Source organism: Papio anubis, chromosome X (genome assembly GCF_008728515.1).
Source record: "Papio anubis isolate 15944 chromosome X, Panubis1.0, whole genome shotgun sequence".
NCBI lineage: Eukaryota > Metazoa > Chordata > Mammalia > Primates > Cercopithecidae > Papio > Papio anubis.
The window spans coordinates 7,294,807-7,315,836 of NC_044996.1; the positions used below are offsets into that span (position 1 = coordinate 7,294,807).

Below are 21,030 nucleotides of genomic sequence, written 5' to 3' on the forward strand. Positions count from 1 at the left end.
AAAAAAAAAAAAAAAAAAAAAAAAAAGAAAAATGTGACCACTAAATGCAACCCCATTATTCTGTGTTTACAGCATAAGATTTGTCACTGTGAATAAATTGAAAAGTATTTATCACATTAATTTGTAGTATCTCATAAACTGGCAATCACATTTGAAAAAAAAAAAATAGCACATAAGTAGCCTACAAGTCTAACCAGAGAAAAAACCCAAAATACCAATTGTGACATCTGAGACAAATTTCTTTTGTTGTAATTCAAAGTGACAAGTAATTCTTACCCTCTGGACTTTTGTACTGTTAGGTTGAGAAAAATGGGTGCTGTTTTCCTTTATATCTAAATGTTTTTTTTCTTCTGGGGCATTAGGTCCAACCCTTGAATTATTGGAAGGAAGGGAATTTGGTGGCATAATTTCCTTGGTAAAAAACAGAAAACACAAAAAAGAAAAAAAGGGCCAATTTAAAACTTTATTTAGCTCTATTAATGTTATCAATCATATTTTTTAAAGATGTAAGTTATTATAAACAGTTTTGGTTTATAAAATTACAGAATACAAATTATATACAGAAAAAAAGATTTGACTTTAGCTAAAAGAATCTTTCAAAAAGAAAGCTAGACAATATGTGAAAATTATGGCTCTTTGAGGAGACAGTATCTTAAGAGTACTATTGCACAGAAAGGTGCATCCTCACCTCTCTACCCCATGCAAATACTTTAAAAGCTGCTACAAAAAGCATATATTTATGAAGATAAAAGGGTTATAGAATTTAAAGGTAAGGAGGATGGGGAAGAGATATTAAGCACAGAAATAAATTTAAAGCACACAGAATAAACACATATACTACACAATCCCCAAACTAAAAAAGTGAAAAGATAAAAGCCAGAAAACCTATGTTCCAATTTTGCCTTTGTCAGCAACATTAACATTTACAAAGTGCTTTAAAAAGCATTTATATATATATATTATTTTACTAAATTGTTATTAACACTCAACCCAGTGATGTATGTCTCATATTTAAAAATTTATAACTACCCATTTTAAAGATAAGGAAAAAGGATTCAATAAAGTGACTAATCCAAACTCACAGCATTAGAGGACAGAGAGGGGCCATTATCTACAACTATGACATTAATTACAGCAGGCATGCTTGATAATCAGAATATTTGCATTTACTTTATGCACATATTAGAGGTCTTCAACATATCACATAAAAAAAACTTTTACTATTAGACAAGCCACAAAATATTTGTACTGGAACATACCTCTTCTTGTGGAACATTTTTCTCATTTTCAGCCTCAATCCTCACCCTCACAACTCCTGACTTATCCACAATCTCCTGAATCAGCTTTCCGTTTTTTCCTATTACTTTGCCTAAGAAATAAATAAATAAAGTTTGGTTTTAAAAATACATACCTTAAAGCAGTAAGCACAGCCCTACTGTAAACTATTACATTCATATAGATAGACATTTTTATATGTATGTGTACGTATTGAATTGTAAGATTTCAAAACCAAAGTAGAGACTCTTTTCAACAAGATGGTTAATCTGGTTTTCTGTTTCATTAGGACATCATTGTTTAAACTCCTTTGGTCAGGTACCAGAGTTGATTAATGCTTGCAAACTGATTGGGTAATTTTGAATTTTTAAGGCAGTTCAAAGATAGCCTCTTATTTTTGCACAAAAGGGTACGCTTTAAACTTGCTGGTACCGTGGTATGTATCATTCTTTCTGCAAAGTTCTATAAAAAGAATTAAGAAAAAAGGAGAGATAATGGGAAATATATTCACTTATTCAATACTTTCCATTCTTATCTGTACCTGATTTAAATCTGCTTCTTTGTCCATGGTAAATATTTTCAGAATTCTGTATGGAAGGCACATTTATAAAAGATAATCTAAGTTCGAAAGTGGCTTAAGCAGCTATACATACATCCAAAAGGAATACAAATTCTTCAAGGTCAATGTGTTAACAGAGTATCACTCCTGTGCATTACTTATAAACTTTAGCAATGTATTAAAAAGTGAAGGGATTAGTCACAGAGTAAAAGATTAAGAAAACCCACTTTAAGATAACTCAAAACCACAATGAAAAAACTTAAAACCAGTTTAAGTATTTTTCAGTAACATCTATTAAAACTTGAGATTTCAAGTACCAGTAAAAAATAGGTACTTGATCATTTCCTTATTTTGTAAAATTCAATCATATACATTACTGGAAAATGGCTGCTTTCATAAGCATCATCGCACATGAGTGTTAAAGCAAGACATTACAAACTTAAGAATTACTAACTCTAGAAATGTATATGTGAACTACATCTGATTCTGAGGGCTCACCCAAGGTACCTAAGTACCCTTATATTGGCCACATCCACCAAATGCTTGCCCTCACCATCTCATCTTCCATGTTTTCCTTTTTGCCTTTAAAGGCAAAGCTCAAGGCAAAGTTGGGGGAAAAGATGGAAGCGAAAATTTGCTCTGAGCCAATGCTAGATAAGAACTCAGTGAAAAGCCTTCTCACAAAAAATTCTTGTGGCTCTTGTAATCAGAGCATAGCTTTGACACTCTTGCTGTGTGTGGCTGCCTCATTCACCCCTAGAAACTCTTTGACTAGTCATAGAACAGAACTGACACCATTAAATCAGGATTCTTGGTCTAGGTCCTGTCAATTATTTCTGCTCTTCTACAATGAAAAGGGGAAAGGTGAGGTGAGAGAAGCTACTTGGAATCTTCACACAGTTTGATTTTAATCTGCAACACTTATATTTTCATGAATTAATGTCGACTTTAATAAAGATCTAAGTGAGTTACCAAAATGAAAAATGAGATTTTGGGATGTTTTTATTAAGATAATGTCTTAACTATCCTAAGTACTGTGTGTTAACTATAGCAGACTGGTTATACCAATTCATTCTGAGTGAGTGAAGAATCATGAAAAGAAGATACATTAGTGCATATACTAAAGAGAGTTTGTGAAAAATAGAGATCACAAATAATGTTGGTTGACTCAAACAAAACACATGCAAAACTGATTATGACACCTCTCTAAAGATCTGCCTTGCCCAAAATCTTACATAAAATGCTTTCTGAAAATTCCCAACATTCCCAGTGTTGCAGTGGACCATCTCTAAAACAGAATTATCTCATTTTACTAACTAGAAACAACAAAACAAAAACAAGGCTGATTTACTTTAGCAGTCTTTCTGGTTATTTCTGAGATCCTCTTCTTTCCAGGTAACCACAGGTAGAATCTACTTTTAATATTTAATAGCAAATAATCCAATTCTACATTATACACTTATTTCCAAATCCCAAAGGGCAATTTACTATGATCCTGTTCTACTGAAATGGAGTTGTTTTGAATAAGCTGAAGAACAGAGTCCCCTACTGTGTCCAGAATTGTCCCCTACTATATCTTCCCATTTAATTATCACATCAACTGTATTAGGTGGATACTATTATCACATTTGATAGGTAAAAAAAAGAAGTCTCAGGGGGGCTAAGACAGTGACCCACAGTCACACTGCCACCAAATAATAAAGTAGGACTGAAATCCAGATCCAGCTCCAATGCCCAAGCACTCTCCCCACTACCATCATGCCACCTTCAAAACCAACTTTAATGAATCTGACACACAATTCTCTACTCATTTGCTATTTAAAAAAAAAACAAAAAAACCTACCGGCTCTTTTTCCATAAGAATTCCTAAATTTACAATAACCTTTCTAACTACAAAAGGTATGCAACTGCTTGACAAGCTGTAAAGAAGAAAATAAATATTATTCATCACCCGACTGTCTTGAGATTACCACTTTATCTTGTGCTATGCATACATTCTGTACACATACAATTGGTATGCAAGTTACCTTAGTAACATTACAAACACATTCTCCAGTTGTCTGTAGTATACAGTTGAGCTAACACTTCTGCATTATATCCCTACTATTTGTACTTTATCTTCAAGCTAATTTTCTTTGGAAGATACCATTTCTAGTGTTTGTTAATGACAAGGAAGATGTTTATGATTCTATGCTGATAAAAAAGCAGGCTAAATTAGCATCGAAACTACGTAAACAGAATGTATGAGAAGTCCTTGCTTTCTTCTTTAAAAGAAAATGTATTACTTTATATAAAATGGCCATGATCTCAAGTTTAAAAGATAAAACACATATAGGCAGTATGTCCCAATTTTATTTACAAATTAAAAACATATGTAGCTTTCTTGATAAAACTGCACCTGGTTTTGATATGTTCTACTAAAGATATCTGCAGCATTTAGGAGTATTGGTGAAGAGCTCCTAAATATTTGCTGATACTCATGATGGTGCTGGTCATAAAACAGTACTCAAGTCAAAATGAAGAATTACTATTGACTTTGCAGAAAGTCCCAGAGACATTTGAAGTTTCTTCTAGCTTTGGAACTTTTTAGATTTAAGTAACCTATGTTCAGATCTTTAACCCTGAGATAATTAAAATGAATGCTTTCATTTTATAGTCCCATGAGAAGGATCAAACACAAATCTACTTCAAATCATAAAGCCCCCAAATATCATTCACTTTGAAAAATTATTTAATTTTAAGATATAAAAAGTATACAGTAAGGAGGCTGGGCAAGATTTACCCTTTCAGGTATTAGTAGGTTTGAATTAGAAAAGCAATCTCTTTTGAATATCTTCTGAAAATGTAACCTTTGAACATCATACTTACCAAATAATTTTTTGTATGCTAGAAGAACAGACCATATTTCAAAGACTATGTTTCAATTAAATGATACCCTCCAGTGAGAAAAAGTGGAATTCTATCACCATAAATAAATTAAAACATATCTAAACTTTGTTTTTGTACTATATGTCAGCAGATACTTCTGACTTACCTACTAAGTTCCTTGGAACTTGTATGACATCTTCAGCAAATTCGAGAAAGCTTCTAGCTTTTTTCACTGCATCCTGATCCTAATAAAAGGGGAAAAGTTTTAAGACAAAAGATTAGCTAGCTGAAATACTTGTTTTGGGGAAAAAGAAAAAAACTATGCAGTAAAATATTTACCTCTCCATAAATATGAAATGTGCAGGTATCTTCATCTAGATCAATAGCAGTGACCCCAGGTACTTTTCTAGCTTGCTGAATATTAGCACCATGAGTACCAATAGCTAGACCCATCAGATCTTCTCTTACGATAAACTGTTCATGAAATCTCGAGGCAAGCTGCCTTGAACTCTGAAGAGAAATGCACGTCTGATAAATACACTTTATCAACTATCATGACAACTGTATTGAGGCCAGCTATGTAAATTATCTTGACCCTGTATATGAGGGGTCCATAAATTTTTAATAGTTTTAGTTAAAAACTAACAGGTTTTAGAAAGTACCTCTCACAGCCTAAGTACTTTTTAGGTTACTAAAGGTCTATGACATTTTATGTTTTTGTTAATAGGAAAGAACTTATTGACATTTTCCAAGGTAACTGCTGAAAACTTATCTGCAAGGCTGCCTTAGTTAACCAATGACATCAACAATATAATAACTAAGAAGCAGGTCAAATGTTCCCCAATAAAAGCCAGCTCACTCGGTCTGACAAACTCAATGTTACTTATTTAGGTAAAAAAAAATGTTTAAATATCATCTTTATAGAAAATTTTATTCGCTTCATTTTTATTAAAAGGTATCAGTATATATTTTCTGGAAATAGTGCTATTTTTCATTAGGTACTGTGGTCTAAACAGTCCGCTGTTGTGAAATGACATTAAAATGATACCTCCCTCAAAACCTAAGGAATCAAAAATTGTTGGTACAGTAGTTAAACTGAATAATCAAAAAATGTCAAAAATTAAAAACTTAGTAAGTAAGCATCTGAAAGCTAACATGAGACCCGAGTCTGTAAGACCTTGTGATCTGGATCCACAAGTATGATGAGCACTTGTAAATATTCAGTGATGACGAAACTAAGTTACACTGACATCCCAAACTTGTGGATAATCACTGTCTTTAAATACCATTACCAAAATTTAGTGTTTAGTTCTAGCATGCCATTAATGAAAACCAAATGTATTAGTGGCTCATGTTGAAAAATGGGAATTTCTTATAGGAACATGTAAATCTCTTTAATATTAGTAGTGAACAAAGACAGACATGAAAACTAGTTTCTCATTGTTCAATAGACCTGATAATTTGAATGAATGAATATAACTAGTATAAATAATTTAAAAGTGCAATATCCATTTTTTTTAGACTAGAGTAATAAAATCTATAAAATAATTCTAGGACTTTTCAAGAAGTCATGTTTTTGGAGTCCTGGTTCATTAATCTGGTTCATTCTTTTTCATTGATAATTCACTGATAAATGGTTAGCCAAAAGTATAATAGATCATTTAAGAATAATTTGATGTTTAAGAAGAGGCATATGAGTATATTTTCATAATATTCACAATCAAAGTAAGGAGGCAGTTCTGGGCTAAAAGTTATGAGAGAATCACTAAAGAAACCACAAAATTGTGAACACAGGGACATCAAGAAAGAATGAGAGCAAAGACCAGTGAAATAGCCCTCCATGGCCTTAAGAAAAAACAAAGTGGCAAAAGGAGATTAAACTATTCCCCTTCTTCTAAGAGTTCAGCATCGTACATCAAGTTGGCAGGTGGCAAATTTCACAGGGTTTTTATAAGAACACAGTCTTGACTACCTTTTCTCTTAAAATGCAGTTTGGAACTCCTTTTTATCTTTACTATTTCAAATGTGTGGTGTTTTCCTTCTAATGAATGATGATGAGGAACTCTGGAATTTGACAGTAATATAGTAGAGCTGGCACATTCTTCTAAGATCCACTTAGTTTCTCTAGTAATGGATGGACGTACCAGATAGTTATCAACGAAAACAAATGTATGGTGATGAAAATTATTGGAGGATTAATAGAAGTAGATAAAATGCACCTTAAGAGACGAAATAGTAAGTTAGGGAAATAGCCTCTGGCGGGAATCTGAAGACAGGAGTTTTAAAGAATGACAACCAATTAGAATGAAGAAGTTCTATATCCTTTTAAACAAAGATAAACATACATAATGAAAGGAATATGATTAGATATTTAAATATTCTCTAGTATTTTTAATGACAACATGTTATATGGAAGAAGCATTGCCTCATTTTATTAGCAGCTTTGATAAACTTCTAGTAGAAGTGAAAGGACCAGAAGTCCCTTAATATACATAAGCTGCTGCTGAATTTTGAAACCTCAGGCATGGAAACTTTAGTATGATTATGCTTTGTATAATTTTCCAACTATAGAACCTAAGGAATTGTTAAGAAGCAGTAAATAAATAACAAGCTCCCCATATTCAAGTTGTAGAACGATACAGTTATCGTTCCTAGGTAGCCTTACAAGCAGTGCTAGGGAAAGTGACATACCTCCAGCTGCTTACTAGCTTCTTCATTTCTCAGTATCAGAGACAACTTAGTGCGCAGACTCCGAAAGTGCATGTCAATCAGCATATGCGCTCGCTTTGAGGTGACTTCACTGATGGACTAAATGATTTAAATTAACAACATTATTATTAAGGCAATTGCCCCAGACGAATTAAACCAAAAATAAACAACTCGAAAATGCTCACCAAAATGACAAGCTGATAATTTTCTGGATCATAAGTTACAGAAAAGGCACCAACTGCCTTTTTAAAGTCCTTATGTGCCGACTCTTTGGCACACCTAGAAATTAAAAAAAAAAAAAATTAAGATGAATAATTACCAACTACTGACATAAATAAATGCAGATAGATTTACATGTGTAAGAATCATGGATTCATATTAAATTTGATTTACGCAAAATAAGCTATATCCATTTAGAAGCTTAGCTCCTTTTTCTGTACATCTCTGAAGTACAGCTTAGATTACCAAAGGAGACATACTCAGGGGAACCACTCTACACTACAGGTTTCCTGATTTCAGTTACATACAAGTCAGTAGTTTTCTTAAGTCAACTATTGAAAACTTTTGGAGATAGCTACCTACAGGGTAACTGATTTCTTTCTTTTTTTCTTGTCGCAGGCCTTTTTTTTTTTTTTTTTTTTTTAGTTTTTGTGGGTACATAGTAGGTATATATAGTGTGTGTGTATATATATATATATATACACACACACACACACAGTAGGTATATATATTTATGGGGCATATGAGAGGTTTTGATACAGGCATGCAATATGAAATAAGCACATCATGGAGAATGGGGTAAGAAACTGCTAAACAACTTGAGGGAGAGAAGGAAACATATGAACCAGAAGGCACAAAAATTTACACACATACACAATCTCTAGAAAAGGGAGGATTTCTATGTATTCTGAACTGCAATTTAATGTTCAACAACATGTCCAAATCAAATGTACTGTATTCACTTGATAAAATCTGCAAAAAAAAAATGCATCTCTTCTATAGTCTTTAATCATTATTCCAGATCAAGGATTGTAAGATGAGATGACTTTTTAAAGCTTCTTTGGCTCTACTTATTACACATTTATCTGAAAACATTTTAGGTAAAAGAGAAAAAAACAGGAGAAATTATTTAGTCTATAATTTAGTTTGTGACTTATGACAGAATTATCACATTTGTTTGATCCATTTTTAAATCTTAGAATGAACAAAGTTAGTTTAGAAAACAAATGTACATTATGTACATCAGCCATGTGTGTAGCCAAGTAAGTTTAATCAAGTGCAAGGTTGCCTTGATTCTATAAGTAGGAAAAGCTAAATAAGTTTTTCCACCACTGCTCTTGCAAACCAAACCATTTTTGCCAAAGTCCACCAAATTTAAAATCAATTTCTAGTATTTTAAAATTTATATTCTTTTAAACTAATTGCATATTACTTCCAAGTTCTCAGCATTTCTTGTGTATCAACTTACATTTGTCGTAAGTCTTCTGGCACATCCAGCTTGATCTTATGGAAAGTATCTTTTGTGGCAGGTTTGTTGGGATTAACTGATCTTAGACGTTCAATTGTGACAATTTCATTGTAAGTTGCATCACATGCTGCATATTCTATCACATAAAACTGAGAAATAAATAAAAGTCACTCCTAATTACAATTTTTAAAGTAAGAGTAAGAAGAGTAAGACGTTCTCCCTATTCAGTTATTTTAAAATAAATTATCTATGGGAAAAAATTTATAACCAACTGAAACATACTGAACAAATAGTGAAAACATTTTAATTACTCAAAATTAGATATTACTTCAAAATAGAAATCCATATGGAAATGTACAACCTGGGTTTAAAAAAAGGATATAGTATAAGAAAAAAAATTAAATAGGCATTTTCCTACCTCACCCTTTATCATCCTCACTTTAGCTAACCACCAACAGCAAGGCTCTTTTTCATTTGCTCTGGAATACACCTACACAAAAATTACAACACAGAATATTTCATGATTAACATAATTTTGAAATCTGCAGATTATCAGACAGCAAGGAAATTTTCTTAAAATGCCCCTAGGTGTCTTTAAAATCACGTCATGTATCTTTAACCAAATTGTAACCCTGTCTATGTACCCCTAGGCAGAGATACATAATCAGAAACTACCTGAGATTGCTTTGAAGCTCCTCGTAAAAATCAGTTTTCCTAGATTTCTGTTCTAATTCAGCAATAGTTAGTGCTCTGAAAATAGACGCTAATACAACCACACTTTCCTTGGGTACTCAGCGAGTTACAAAAATGTATCTCAAAATGTATAAACTTATTTTTGTTTTATTCTAGTAACCAAAAATTGACTGAAAGTTACTGACCATACCCTACTGTCTTGTTGCTTCGTCACTAAATAAGTAAGACCACTGAACATTCAGTCCACTAAGGACACCACTCTGGCATTCACATCTCCTGGAACTAAATGGACAGATCCTTGGTCACTCTCTGGTCTCCTGCTTCCTCTCCACTAAAACGGACAACTTCATGGTGGCAATCCTCTGGATATCACCTTCCTGGTCTGTCACACACTGCAGATCAGTTCTTCTAACTCATCTCTTTGGTGACCACTTTAAAGTTCACTTAAGACGTACAGCATGGAATCTTTCATGAAGACCCTAACAAATCAAGGTTAACAGGAAAAGAGACAATAGAGTATATATGGAGAGAGAGACAGAGATACTCAGAAGCAGAAAACAGAAACAGGAAAGACAAGGGGGATGAGGACATGAGGCCAAGAAAGGTACAGAGTCTAGGGGTGACAAGTGAGTAAAAGCTCGAGCTTGCCTCCCTTTTACAACCAAAGTTAATGATCACACAATACAGTGACTGAATACAACTTAACATACCTTTCCCTCTTGCTTCCATCTTTCTCAACTACTCCAGCCACAGAAATTACCTCAGCAAATCGGTGAGGTCATCCTAGCAATGGTATCTCATTGGTCCCCATTTGTCAAGTGACCAAGCAGGGGAGAAAAAGTCCCTTTCATCTCTCCATCAAATTCTGGGTACTCCTAATATAGACCAAAGACCTGGGCCTTGCCTTCAGAGAGCTTACAGTCTCCTGGGGAAGTGGACAGCTAAGTATACAAAGTGTTTTTGTTCCCTATTAAGATCCCTTGCAACACCAAGCCCAGCTGCTTAAACCTAGTAGAGATTGCTTACATTTTTGGAAAATAAATAACACTTTATCCTATGTCCACTTTAAAACTGTAGAGAGAAAAACACAGGCCTGGACATTGACAGACCTTCCCTGACTACTCTCTAAAACAGCAATCCTGCCCTATATCATCTTTCATTCTCTCGCTTTTTTTTTCTTTGTTAAGACTCACATCTGTCACATTAGCTATCCTCACTGGAATGTGATTTCATCAAAGGCAGAAGATTCTGTCCTGTTTTTGCTACACCTTTACTATCTAGTGCAGCAAATAAGAATTCAAGCACCAGCTGGGCACGGTGGCTCACGTCTGTAATCCCAGAACTTTGGGAGGCTGAGGCGGGTGGATCACCTGAGGTCAGGAGTTCGAGACCAGCCTGACCAACATGGTGAAACCCCGCCTCTACTAAAAATATAAAAATTACCTGGGTGCGGTGGTGGGCACCTGTAATCCCAGCTACTCAGGAGGCCGAGGCAGGAGAATCACTAGAACCCAGGAGACAGAGGTTGCAGTGAGCCAAGATTGTGCCACTGCACTCCTGGGCAACAAGAGTGAGACTCCATCTCAAAAATAAAAATAAAAAAATAAAAATAAAGAACTGAAGGACAGGACTTAGAACCACTCTGCCTCACCTGCACAAATGTCTACTAAGCCACATCCTTCATACTACAAATATTCATGGAACGGCAACTACTATTAACTAATAGTAAGGCATTATGCTTATTATCGTGGAAAAAAAAGAGAAGCAGCTCAAAATGGAGTATGTGAAAGGATACAAAGGAGACAGGATACCACACAAACTATGTAAGGCACTGTTAGTGCCTTAAATACAAAACCAATTTCTAATGGAGAAAGAAATCACAAGCACAACATTTCTGTTCACATGTTAGATCTCCATCGCACATTTTGGTCAAAGAGCTCAATGGGAGATAAGCAGGTAGTTCACGATATGCCCTATGAAAAAGAGATTTTACTAATATGTATTAACTAAAGCTTGTAGGTTTTTAAAAATACACCAAGAAGATTCACTGCTACTTAAAGAAATTCTAGTATACTACTCTGTAATAAAGCATGATTTCTTTCCTGTGTAAAATTAATTTTCATAATCCATTTTGCTTACAATGGGGACACAGTTGTAAACAAACGACATATTCAAAGATTCAGAAATTAAGGGAAGGAGAAAAGAATTACTAGTGGGCAAAGGAACTTGAGGCAATGACTTTCAAATATATGCTCTGAGTACTGCTCAAATAGCCAAATGTAAGCATCATGTATCATTTTGAATTATTAATAAGATGAGTCAGTCAAAAGCACATGTCCATTTCAACTGTAATTCTCAAAGTAATTTAAACAGTGTTAAAGACAAGGTATCAAAAAAAAAAAAAAAAAAAAAACACACCACACACACACAGATAAATTAAATAACCCCACTCCTTCAGTGCTAAATGACTTTATGGCAGGGAAAACTCACCTCAACTTCATCACTTTCATTTATATCTTTATTATAACCTACAGGAGGTGGGAATCTGACATCATGGAATGGAATCTGCCTTTCAGGCTGCCAGCTGTAAATAAGCAAACATACAATTATTTAACATGCTTTTCATGTTTAACTGAAACAGTGACCACTCTGCCATCAATTTTTGGTTAAGCGTGACCCCTCTTTTTCTACTTTCAAGAAGCAAAAGCTTTAAAATCATCAGTTTTTCTGAATGGGACATAATGGCAATATAGTAACATTTCAGCAAAGTCTGCATGCAGCACAGCAGCCTACTCCCGTTTGGAATATTTCTCTAAACACAATACAGCAATATTATGATTTTCAAAACAAGTCTTCTTTCCAATAATTTCAACTTCTAAGAGCTTTAAACATAAGTCCACAACAGAAATTTCCTTCAATATTTGAATATTAGTACCAGTAATTGTTAGTAATATAAACATACTTCCACTTGCAGAAGAATTTTAACCACATTCCAAGGACCACAAAAACTGCCCTCTAATTCCCAAGCAAAATGGGGCTGTCAGCACATTAGCAATTCACAACTCACTTTTCCCCCTTTAAATTTTAGATCCCACGAGGTGGTCAATTCTTGCTGTGGGTAGCTGGATGCTGATCAGTATGACGTTATCAGCATGCACTGGGATGGTGGGGTCTCCTAAACCACAGAAACCCGATGGAGACAGCCTATAGGAGTTTAAGTTGCCTATGTTTTTAAATTTAAAATGATATTAAACAACTCTGAAAGATACCAAATTATTTTTTATATCCATAAAAATACAAAATATTAGGGCACGGTGGCTCAAACCTATAATCCCAGAGCTTTGGGAGGCTGAGGTGGGAGCACTGCTTCAGGCCAGGACTTCAAGAGCAGCCTGGGCAACAAGGTAGGACTTCATCTTTACAACAAATTATTAAAAAAAATAAAATTAGGTGTGGTGGTATGTGTCTATAGTCCCAGCTACTTGGGAGGCTGAGATGCGAGGATAGCTCAAGCTCAAGAGTTCAAGGTTACAGTGAGCCATGAGCATGCCACTGCACTCCAGCCTAGGTGACAGAGTGAGACCCTGTCTTAAAATATATATATATATTTTTATATATATAAAATATTAAAAGACAAACTTTGCAAAAACGCTGAGGATTCAACTTCTGGAGCAGTCACATCTGGGTTCTTTTTGGTGTTCTTCATTAGCAGATACTGAGATATGTTCTATGCATAATGTCAATGTTTTACCAAAGAGCTTTCTTAGTAAAATTCTATTGAGAAAAGTACTCGTTTTTGTTTAAAGAAGAGCTGTTATATAAGAGGGCAAATATTAAGTCAGAATTTGTGGAAATCTGATTAGGGCCTAAATTAACTAAACCCTCCTCTGAGTTATTATACATACCTAATAGATGTTACAGATTCATTGCTAAATTTGATTTTAAGGCATATAGTAATGTATAACATAACTTCTTGGTTCCAAATAAGAAATAATTATTTTAAGTGTATACAGATAAAAATTCAAATTCCTTATTAAAAAATGTGAAATATGAAAACAGCTTTATGCTTTATGGAAGGTTTAGGAAGCACCTAAAAACAAAGCACCTAAAACAATATGGTATCAGTTACAGGAGCTTCTTCCTGATTGAAAGGAAAGAAAGGATAAATACAATCTGGCATTCTACAAAACACTGTTTTCGTTTTGTTTCTAACAGAAAACCAAAAAGGAAACACACAAGGAAGAGCAAAGAGATTACTTCGGTAGAGACCTATTAAATCCTATTGATGTGCTCAAACCCAGTGTTGTATCGCAAACATACTCCATGAACACAAGTTTAAAAATCAATGATCTATTTCAAACTCCCAGGATGACAAAGAGCTTGAAGAGAAACTTTCATGCACATATGGTATAGGAGATAAATAATTAGAAGGTCCAAAGAGGAAATAATTTTAAGTTTATGGTAGAAATCTGACTGAAAACCAAAAGTAAGTGATCTGATAAATCAATGTATAAACTAGACAAATTCTTAAATGCATAGAGGAAATGAGTGTTTGCTTAATACTTTAGATTATAGACTACGAAAAACTAAAAGAGTACCAAATAAAGACAACTCTCCCTTTATGGGAAACAGCATTTACCTAGTGATGTAAGTAAACAGATAAAGTGTATAATTGTAAGAAAAAAATACCCTCCAAGTTATCAAAGATTCCTCTGTTGGTATGATGCTGTTGTCTATTGTATGGCCATGGATACATGAAACGGCAAAGAGACAAATACTAAAACTTTTGGCTTTATGTGTTCAGGGAAAGGTATTCTATTATTCAAACTTGTATTTTGGTCTGTGATTATTAGTCCAGAGCCAGAAATAGGGTTAGATACTTTTGATCTTTTTATCTCTGTCCCCCTACATGTGTTTCAGGCATCTAAGGATACTACTTTGTCCTACTGCTAGCCAAAAGACTCTGCTAAGTTCAATTACAAAATTTGTTTTCTAGACACTGAAACACAGGCCTGGTTTTAAACTATTATTTTTATTTAGAAGCAAGATGTGTGTATCTATTGCTCAGTATGCCTGGGTCACATACTACATTTTAGCAGACATAATCCACATATCATATAATTCATCAATTTAAATGTGCAATTCGATGGTCTGTAGAAGGTTTACAGTTATGTGTAATAATTATCAGTCAATTTTACAACATTTTCATTGCCACATACACAAAAATCCCGTACTCTTCAGCTATGGCCTCCCTACCAGCCCCAGCACTAAGCAATCACTAATGTACTTTCTGTCTCTATAGATTTGCAGCCTGCTTTTGATATATTATTAATTTTCTTGGTACATAAGAGCTAAAAAAAAAAAATGATAACTGTTAACCATCCATCAGAGTTTAGTAAAAATCCTAAGATCACAGCCACATCTACACTTTGACTAAGGAGTTTATATGTACTTTACAATCTTAAACAGCTACCCTGAAAATAGCCTTTATTAGCATTCAAAAAATTTAGTCAAGAGACTTGTCTTCTCCAATAAAATGTTAACATCTATACTATTGATGCTTTCATACAGTTAATATTCCTAGGCCTATGACTGTTTTTATTTCCTCACCTAGCAAAAGAGAGCAGAAAAGATCAGCTACTGCTATTGCTGAATATATGAAACATAAAAAAAATCAGATAATGGCTAAACAGGACTGTTTCCATAAAATATACTAGACAACTAAAACCATCAGTTTTAGATTTAATGTTAAAGAACTCACATACAGCTTTTTAGCAATACCCATGAATCCCTTCATTGCTATCTTTTTAAAATTTACAAATATTCCTATGCAAACTTCCAGTTACTAATACACAAGAATCTCTGGTTTCTTTCCTCACATTCAAGGTAATTAAGACGTAAGGATCAATATCATACAATAACGGACCTTCAGGTCATTAGCAGAAACAGTCATTCCATTAGTTTAATACTGAGTTGTTCAGAAACTTCTAAGTCAGTAACATGAAGATCCATTCCTGACAAGCACTCAAACTAGACTTGAATTTTTTAAAAAATGACAAGTAGAATTAGCATAAAATATTAAAGAACCTCATCATTAAAATTATGTAACGAGACACTTACTTGTTTTCAAATGCAACTGTTATTGAATCTTCATGAACATCCTTTACAAATGCCTGTGTAAGAAAAAATGTTAAATTAACTTGTGAGCTTAAATATAGTTTTTGTTTCTAGTCAAATTTTACAGAGATACCAAACGTTTTATGTGTTTATGAATAAAACAGAACTTCAAATGAAGGTCAGTTTTTGAAGATCATTTATTCATTAAGCACATTTATATTGCCACCTTGTATGTGCGACACCCTAAAGACACAGATAGCTAAAACACTAAACAAGAAAAAAACTGCTGCATAGCCTTCAACATCTCAAAAAATAGACAAGTACACTGAAAATTACAATGTGGTGGTGAGTGCAAAGCTGGACGTACATTTTAGGATAGAATTACTGAAAACTAAGAAAATTGTTCCAGAACCATATATCAGCCACATGTTGTAAACTACCTTTTTCTCCTTAAAATCTTAGAAGAATACCAATAGTCAATGATTAAATATAACCTCAAGTCTATATATATATATACACACACACACAAATATACTAAACTTTCTTTAACAATCATATGCTGCAAACAACACTAAAAAGTCCAGTTACTAGAGTTGAATTAAGTTCTCAATCTCACAGGCACTTGTAGAAAAAATATATAAAGTCCAGAGGTTTAGATCTTTTAAATCTGATGACACAATTGTTAATAATCTACACAAAGACAGAACAAAATGGCCAATCATCAAGAATTCTTTAATCAGCATACTGTCCGTAATTTTACAAAATTAACCTTTTAATAGGTACAGAAAAGGAGAGCTTTTGTTTTGGACAATTAGAAGAATAGGACAAAGCATAAAGAAACCCAAAGGCTTTTTAACTTAATTCATTTTAAAAGGGCTTGGGGAGATTTCAGCTTCTACTCAAATTTATTCTGTATGTGTTTCTCCCCTTCAGTGGTTTCTCCCTGCCTGCAGGACCATAGCCAAACTCCTTCTCCGGCCATAAAAGGCTCTACAGGAGTTGTCCTCCCCAGTCCCACCACTTCTCCAACTTTATCTTTCACATCCTTAGAGTTTGTGACCCAACAATGCTAAACTACTTGTGCCATACTCTGTAGTTTCTGGGCCTCTCTCCATTCCTTCTTTACTAGTTCTTCCCCTCTTTTTACATAGCTATCTCTTATTGTTCTTCCAGATTTCAGTTCAGATGTCATCTTCAATGGGAGAACTGAGAAGTCCAGGTTAAATTCCTGTCCTCTGCATTCTCATAGCATCCTATGCTTATCCCTACAATAAACTTACCCCACTCTATTATTATAGCCCATTTTCTCACTAACAGTAAGTTTCCTGAGGGTGGTGTCAGGTTTTACTTCATTTATGGTCATACTGCAGAGTGCCTAGTATGAACTCAGTGAGTAGTTATCAAATAGATCATTGCCTAAGAGGTTCCTATCCCAGCCTTAGGGAAAAGGTATGTGTGTGGGTGATGGCGGTAGGTTAATAAGACAAAGGAAAACATACTGAAGAAGGTGAGGTTCCTACTGACCCCTTAAGGGATAAGGAACTATTAGGTAAACAAAAGAGAGAGGAGGATGGAGAGGCATTCCACTAAGCCTAAGGGGCAGTAGGCATAAAGGTTTAGACAGTGAGAAACAGCTGGGTTGTGGCAGAAATAATAAATCCTTTGTCAACAAAGAAGCCAAGACAATTCAATGGGGAAAGAATAGTGTTTTCAAAAAATGAAGCTGGGACAAGTGGATATCCACATGCAAAAAGAGTACGTTTCAACCTTTACCTCACACTACATACAAAAAAAAAAAAAATCAATTAATATACATCAAAGACCTAAATATAAGAGCCAAAATTATAAAACTCTTGGGAGAAAACACAGTAGTAAATCCTCATGACATTGAATGTCTGATACGCATAATGGATAGTGAGACGATAACTGGTTTGGATTAAGACCATTCTCTAACTTCTGTGTCCTCAGGAAATGGCATAGTTTCTGATATATAGAAGATGCCCGATACATGTTTTTAAAAACAAATGGTTCAATGCAGATGTCTTGTTAAACAAACATGTCTGTCTTCAAAGGCCTGAAATAAAAAGATTCTTTTAAAAAATGAAACTTCCCAAAATATCAAGTTAAAGCATACGGAGTGAAGCATTAATTAGCTGCTCTTAAGAAAAACTATGGAAGCTGAGATGAGGCCCTGGAAAACACTGATAGAGAAGCAACTTAAGCAACTTAACAGAGATACCAAGCTTCTTCAATAATGCTTAAATAAATAAAAGTAAAGCTACACTAAAAGAAAGCTTCCTTATAATATCAAGGTGGACTATAATGGCATCCATATGTTGTGCTATACCCAACGTGGCTAAATAATTATTTTTAAGTTAAGCATGGGTATATATCCTTATAGTTACTGGTTCAAAAGGGGAGAAATCAACATTTTCTTACGATTTTGATCTTGGTTATTTTTACTCAGCTATATTTAAATGAACAATATTTTCTACAGCATATTTTGAGAACTCTAGCTTAATACTGCCAATGATACTTTAGAATTATTAGATTTCATAAGGGTTCATGCCCCAGTGCTTCAAGGGATTGTTTGCTGCACTATTACTTCAACAGAGAGGCCTAATTTTGAGTTAGGTTGCAGGAACTGGTCACTCTTAGGCTCTTATTTCTATAGGTCATAAAAATTATAGAGAATGGCAAAGAGGATTCTCCTGGCCCCCATTTCTCCCTTGTCTTTACAGGATGGCTAATAACAAATTAAGTTTGGTTTTTGGGGGTGCTATTAGATTACTAACTAAAATTAAGACACCTATTAGGAAGTAACTGATCCCTTATTTACAAAGAAGGGCCAACGCTTCTGTGTTCATCCTTGTCTAAAGTTTTATAATGTTTATACATCTTGGCAGTAATTAACATTAGTTCCTTACTGTATACTACATGCTAAAAATGTTAAGTCCTTTAACCAGCTATTAGAACCCTGTTACAGCTAGGTAAAGAAATGTTCTAAGTAAATCAAGTATCTACCCAAGACTACTGCCCCTGTCTAAAACTATGCTATCTGCCATAGTAGCCACAGGTCATGTGTGACTACTTACATTAAAATTAAATAAAATTAAAATCGGTCTCCAATTCACTCTTGCCACATGTCAAGCGCTCAATAGCCACATATGGCTTAAGTGCTACTGCAGTAGACAGAACCGATTTAAAACATTTATAAATGTTGGAGACTGTTTTCAGACTCATCATAAAAGCACTATAATATCAGCCTTATTACTACATTGTTATATTTTCCTTTTTTCTCTTTGCCTAAAAGTTATTGCCCAGTTGAATCATACTTATTCACCACATTTGCTTATTTCCTAAAATCAAATATTCTCTCAAAGGAGGAAGATCTGCAAGTGCTGTGACCATTCAAAAAAAAAAAAAGAAAGAAAGAAAGAAAAAGCTTTTGCAGGCTCTGAATGCATTTCCAGATGTAGTGTCAGAAATGGTTTGAATAATCATCGGAGCCCAAGACGGCCACTGCCTTTGAGTTAATAAGGCTTATCTGTAAATGGATGCTTACATGACTTTTTCAAAATCAGTCATTTTAAGTGAATACAGAAGGTATATAATACCTTTGGCTGGTGCTTTAATAAGTGGAATAAAAGAAACTCATAGGTTGCCTTTGGTCTACACTTGCGTGAAAGACAAATACCTCCTGTTAATTCTAAGGTCTTTCACTAAATCTTCATTCCAACAAGGTTCCATCTTCCTGTTTCTCATCATAGTTTTTCCAATAGCCCCCTTTGGGCTCTATCTTTCCCCTTATCCACCACTTACCCACCCACAGATACACTCATACCTTTCTTCTTTGGCCATCTCCAGAGCACTATCATTCCACCTATCACCACCTTGGAAAACTGCATTTTCCTGTGATCTCTACCTATCAGGCAAAGCTGATGTCTGTAGAGAAGGCAGGTTGAGGAGGTTCCTGAGAGGTTTCCAAAGGCAGCAAATTGAATGAATTTGAAAGAACACACAGGGGAATTAAAGTGTATTGCGTGAGGGCTAGGGCTCTTGTTGGAGTCAGTGTACTTAGTGGTTAACGGTTTTGCTGTGAATCAGACCTATGTTCGAAATCTTGGCTCTAACACGTAATAGCTGTGAGACTCTCACCAAGAAGTGATCTCTGGACCTCAGATTCCTCATCTGCAAATAAGGAACTCGACCAGTCTCCCTAAGACTGTTGTGGGTAATGAAATTACACACATGAGGGGCACCAAATAAATGAGAGCTAAAGTAGAGAGTGTCATATTTTATAAGAGATGCAGAATCATAAATGCTTTTGCATTTGGAAAATGTACATTCCAACAAAAGCACACTTAAAAAAAAAACTTTAAAAATTGGGATAGAAAAAGAAAAGAACGCTTCCACAAATATACTTAATACTAAAAGGTTATTTAGAGTTTGGGAAGAAAAAAAATGTGATGAAAATCTTGGGGTTTGAGAAAGGTGATAAAGTACAGTTTAAAAGAGATACAGGTTCTTCATCAGGGTGAATAAACAGGAAATAAATCATTAAGGGGTCCCCAATTTACTGGCAACTGGGCCAAAGAGGTAATTACAACAATCATATTTACGAAAGTATGTAAAGCCTAGTGCTATCCATTCACACATTCTAATACCAGGACTGATAAAACAAAAACAGAAAGTCCACCCCTATTTGGGTAAACTCTCCCCAGCAACATCTCACATTCCTTCCCTTAGTAAAGTATCTTACAAACAGGAACCACTGCTCACAGGAGAGGATATTGTGTATTAAAGTTTCAATGTACACCCGACCAGCAATGAACACAACCACAACATCATCAGTAAGCTTCCATCATTTACTGAAGACAGAACATGTAGTGCTATGGTAATTCTCGTTAGGAAAAACTTACAGCATTGTAAAATATCCCTCCTAAAGAAAACCTGCCGGAGGCCGGGCCCTGTGGCTCATGCCTGGAATCCCAGCACTTTGGGAGGTTGAGGCAGGTGGATAACTTGAGATCAGCCTGGCCAAGATGGCGAAATCCCATCTCTACTAAAAATACAAAAAATAGTCGGGCATGGTGGCACATGCCTGTAATCTCAGCTACCTGGAGGGCTGAAGCATGAGACTGGCTTGAACCCCAGAGGTGGAGGTTGCAGTGAACTGAGATCCCACCACTGCACTCCAGGCTGGGCAACAGTGAGACCCCGTCAAAAGAAACAAAGAAACAAACTAAAGAAACAAAGAAACAAACTAAAGAAACAAAGAAACAAACTAAAGAAACAAAGGAAAGGGAAAGGGAAAGGGAAAAGGAAAAGGAAAGGAAAG

At 34.7% G+C, this 21,030-nt stretch overlaps 1 protein-coding gene across 1 annotated transcript; it reads right to left on the reverse strand.

Annotated features, from left to right (window-relative positions):
* Nucleotides 1-50: 50 nt before the first annotated feature.
* On the reverse strand, nt 51-20,672 carry LOC101005621 (FMRP translational regulator 1). The gene is made up of 10 exons (XM_031660813.1): nt 15,693-20,672; nt 12,063-12,156; nt 9,298-9,369; nt 8,880-9,028; nt 7,597-7,690; nt 7,394-7,510; nt 5,042-5,212; nt 4,869-4,947; nt 1,260-1,369; nt 51-411 (listed from the first exon to the last, which is right to left on the reverse strand). The coding sequence occupies exons 3-10, from the start codon at nt 9,310-9,312 to the stop codon at nt 190-192; spliced, it is 957 nt and encodes a 318-aa protein (XP_031516673.1). The 5' UTR covers nt 9,313-9,369; nt 12,063-12,156; nt 15,693-20,672; the 3' UTR covers nt 51-189.
* Between the last annotated feature and the right edge of the window lie 358 nt (nt 20,673-21,030).

What these genes read in the sequence shown, in the direction of transcription:
- LOC101005621 (XM_031660813.1), bottom strand. An exon ending in AAGCTAGTAAGCAGCTGGAG is followed by an intron (nt 5,213 to 7,393) that starts GTATGTCACTTT and finishes ATTTCTCTTCAG; the next exon opens with AGTTCAAGGCAGCTTGCCTC. An exon ending in AAAATGTTCCACAAGAAGAG is followed by an intron (nt 412 to 1,259) that starts GTATGTTCCAGT and finishes TTTTTTACCAAG; the next exon opens with GAAATTATGCCACCAAATTC.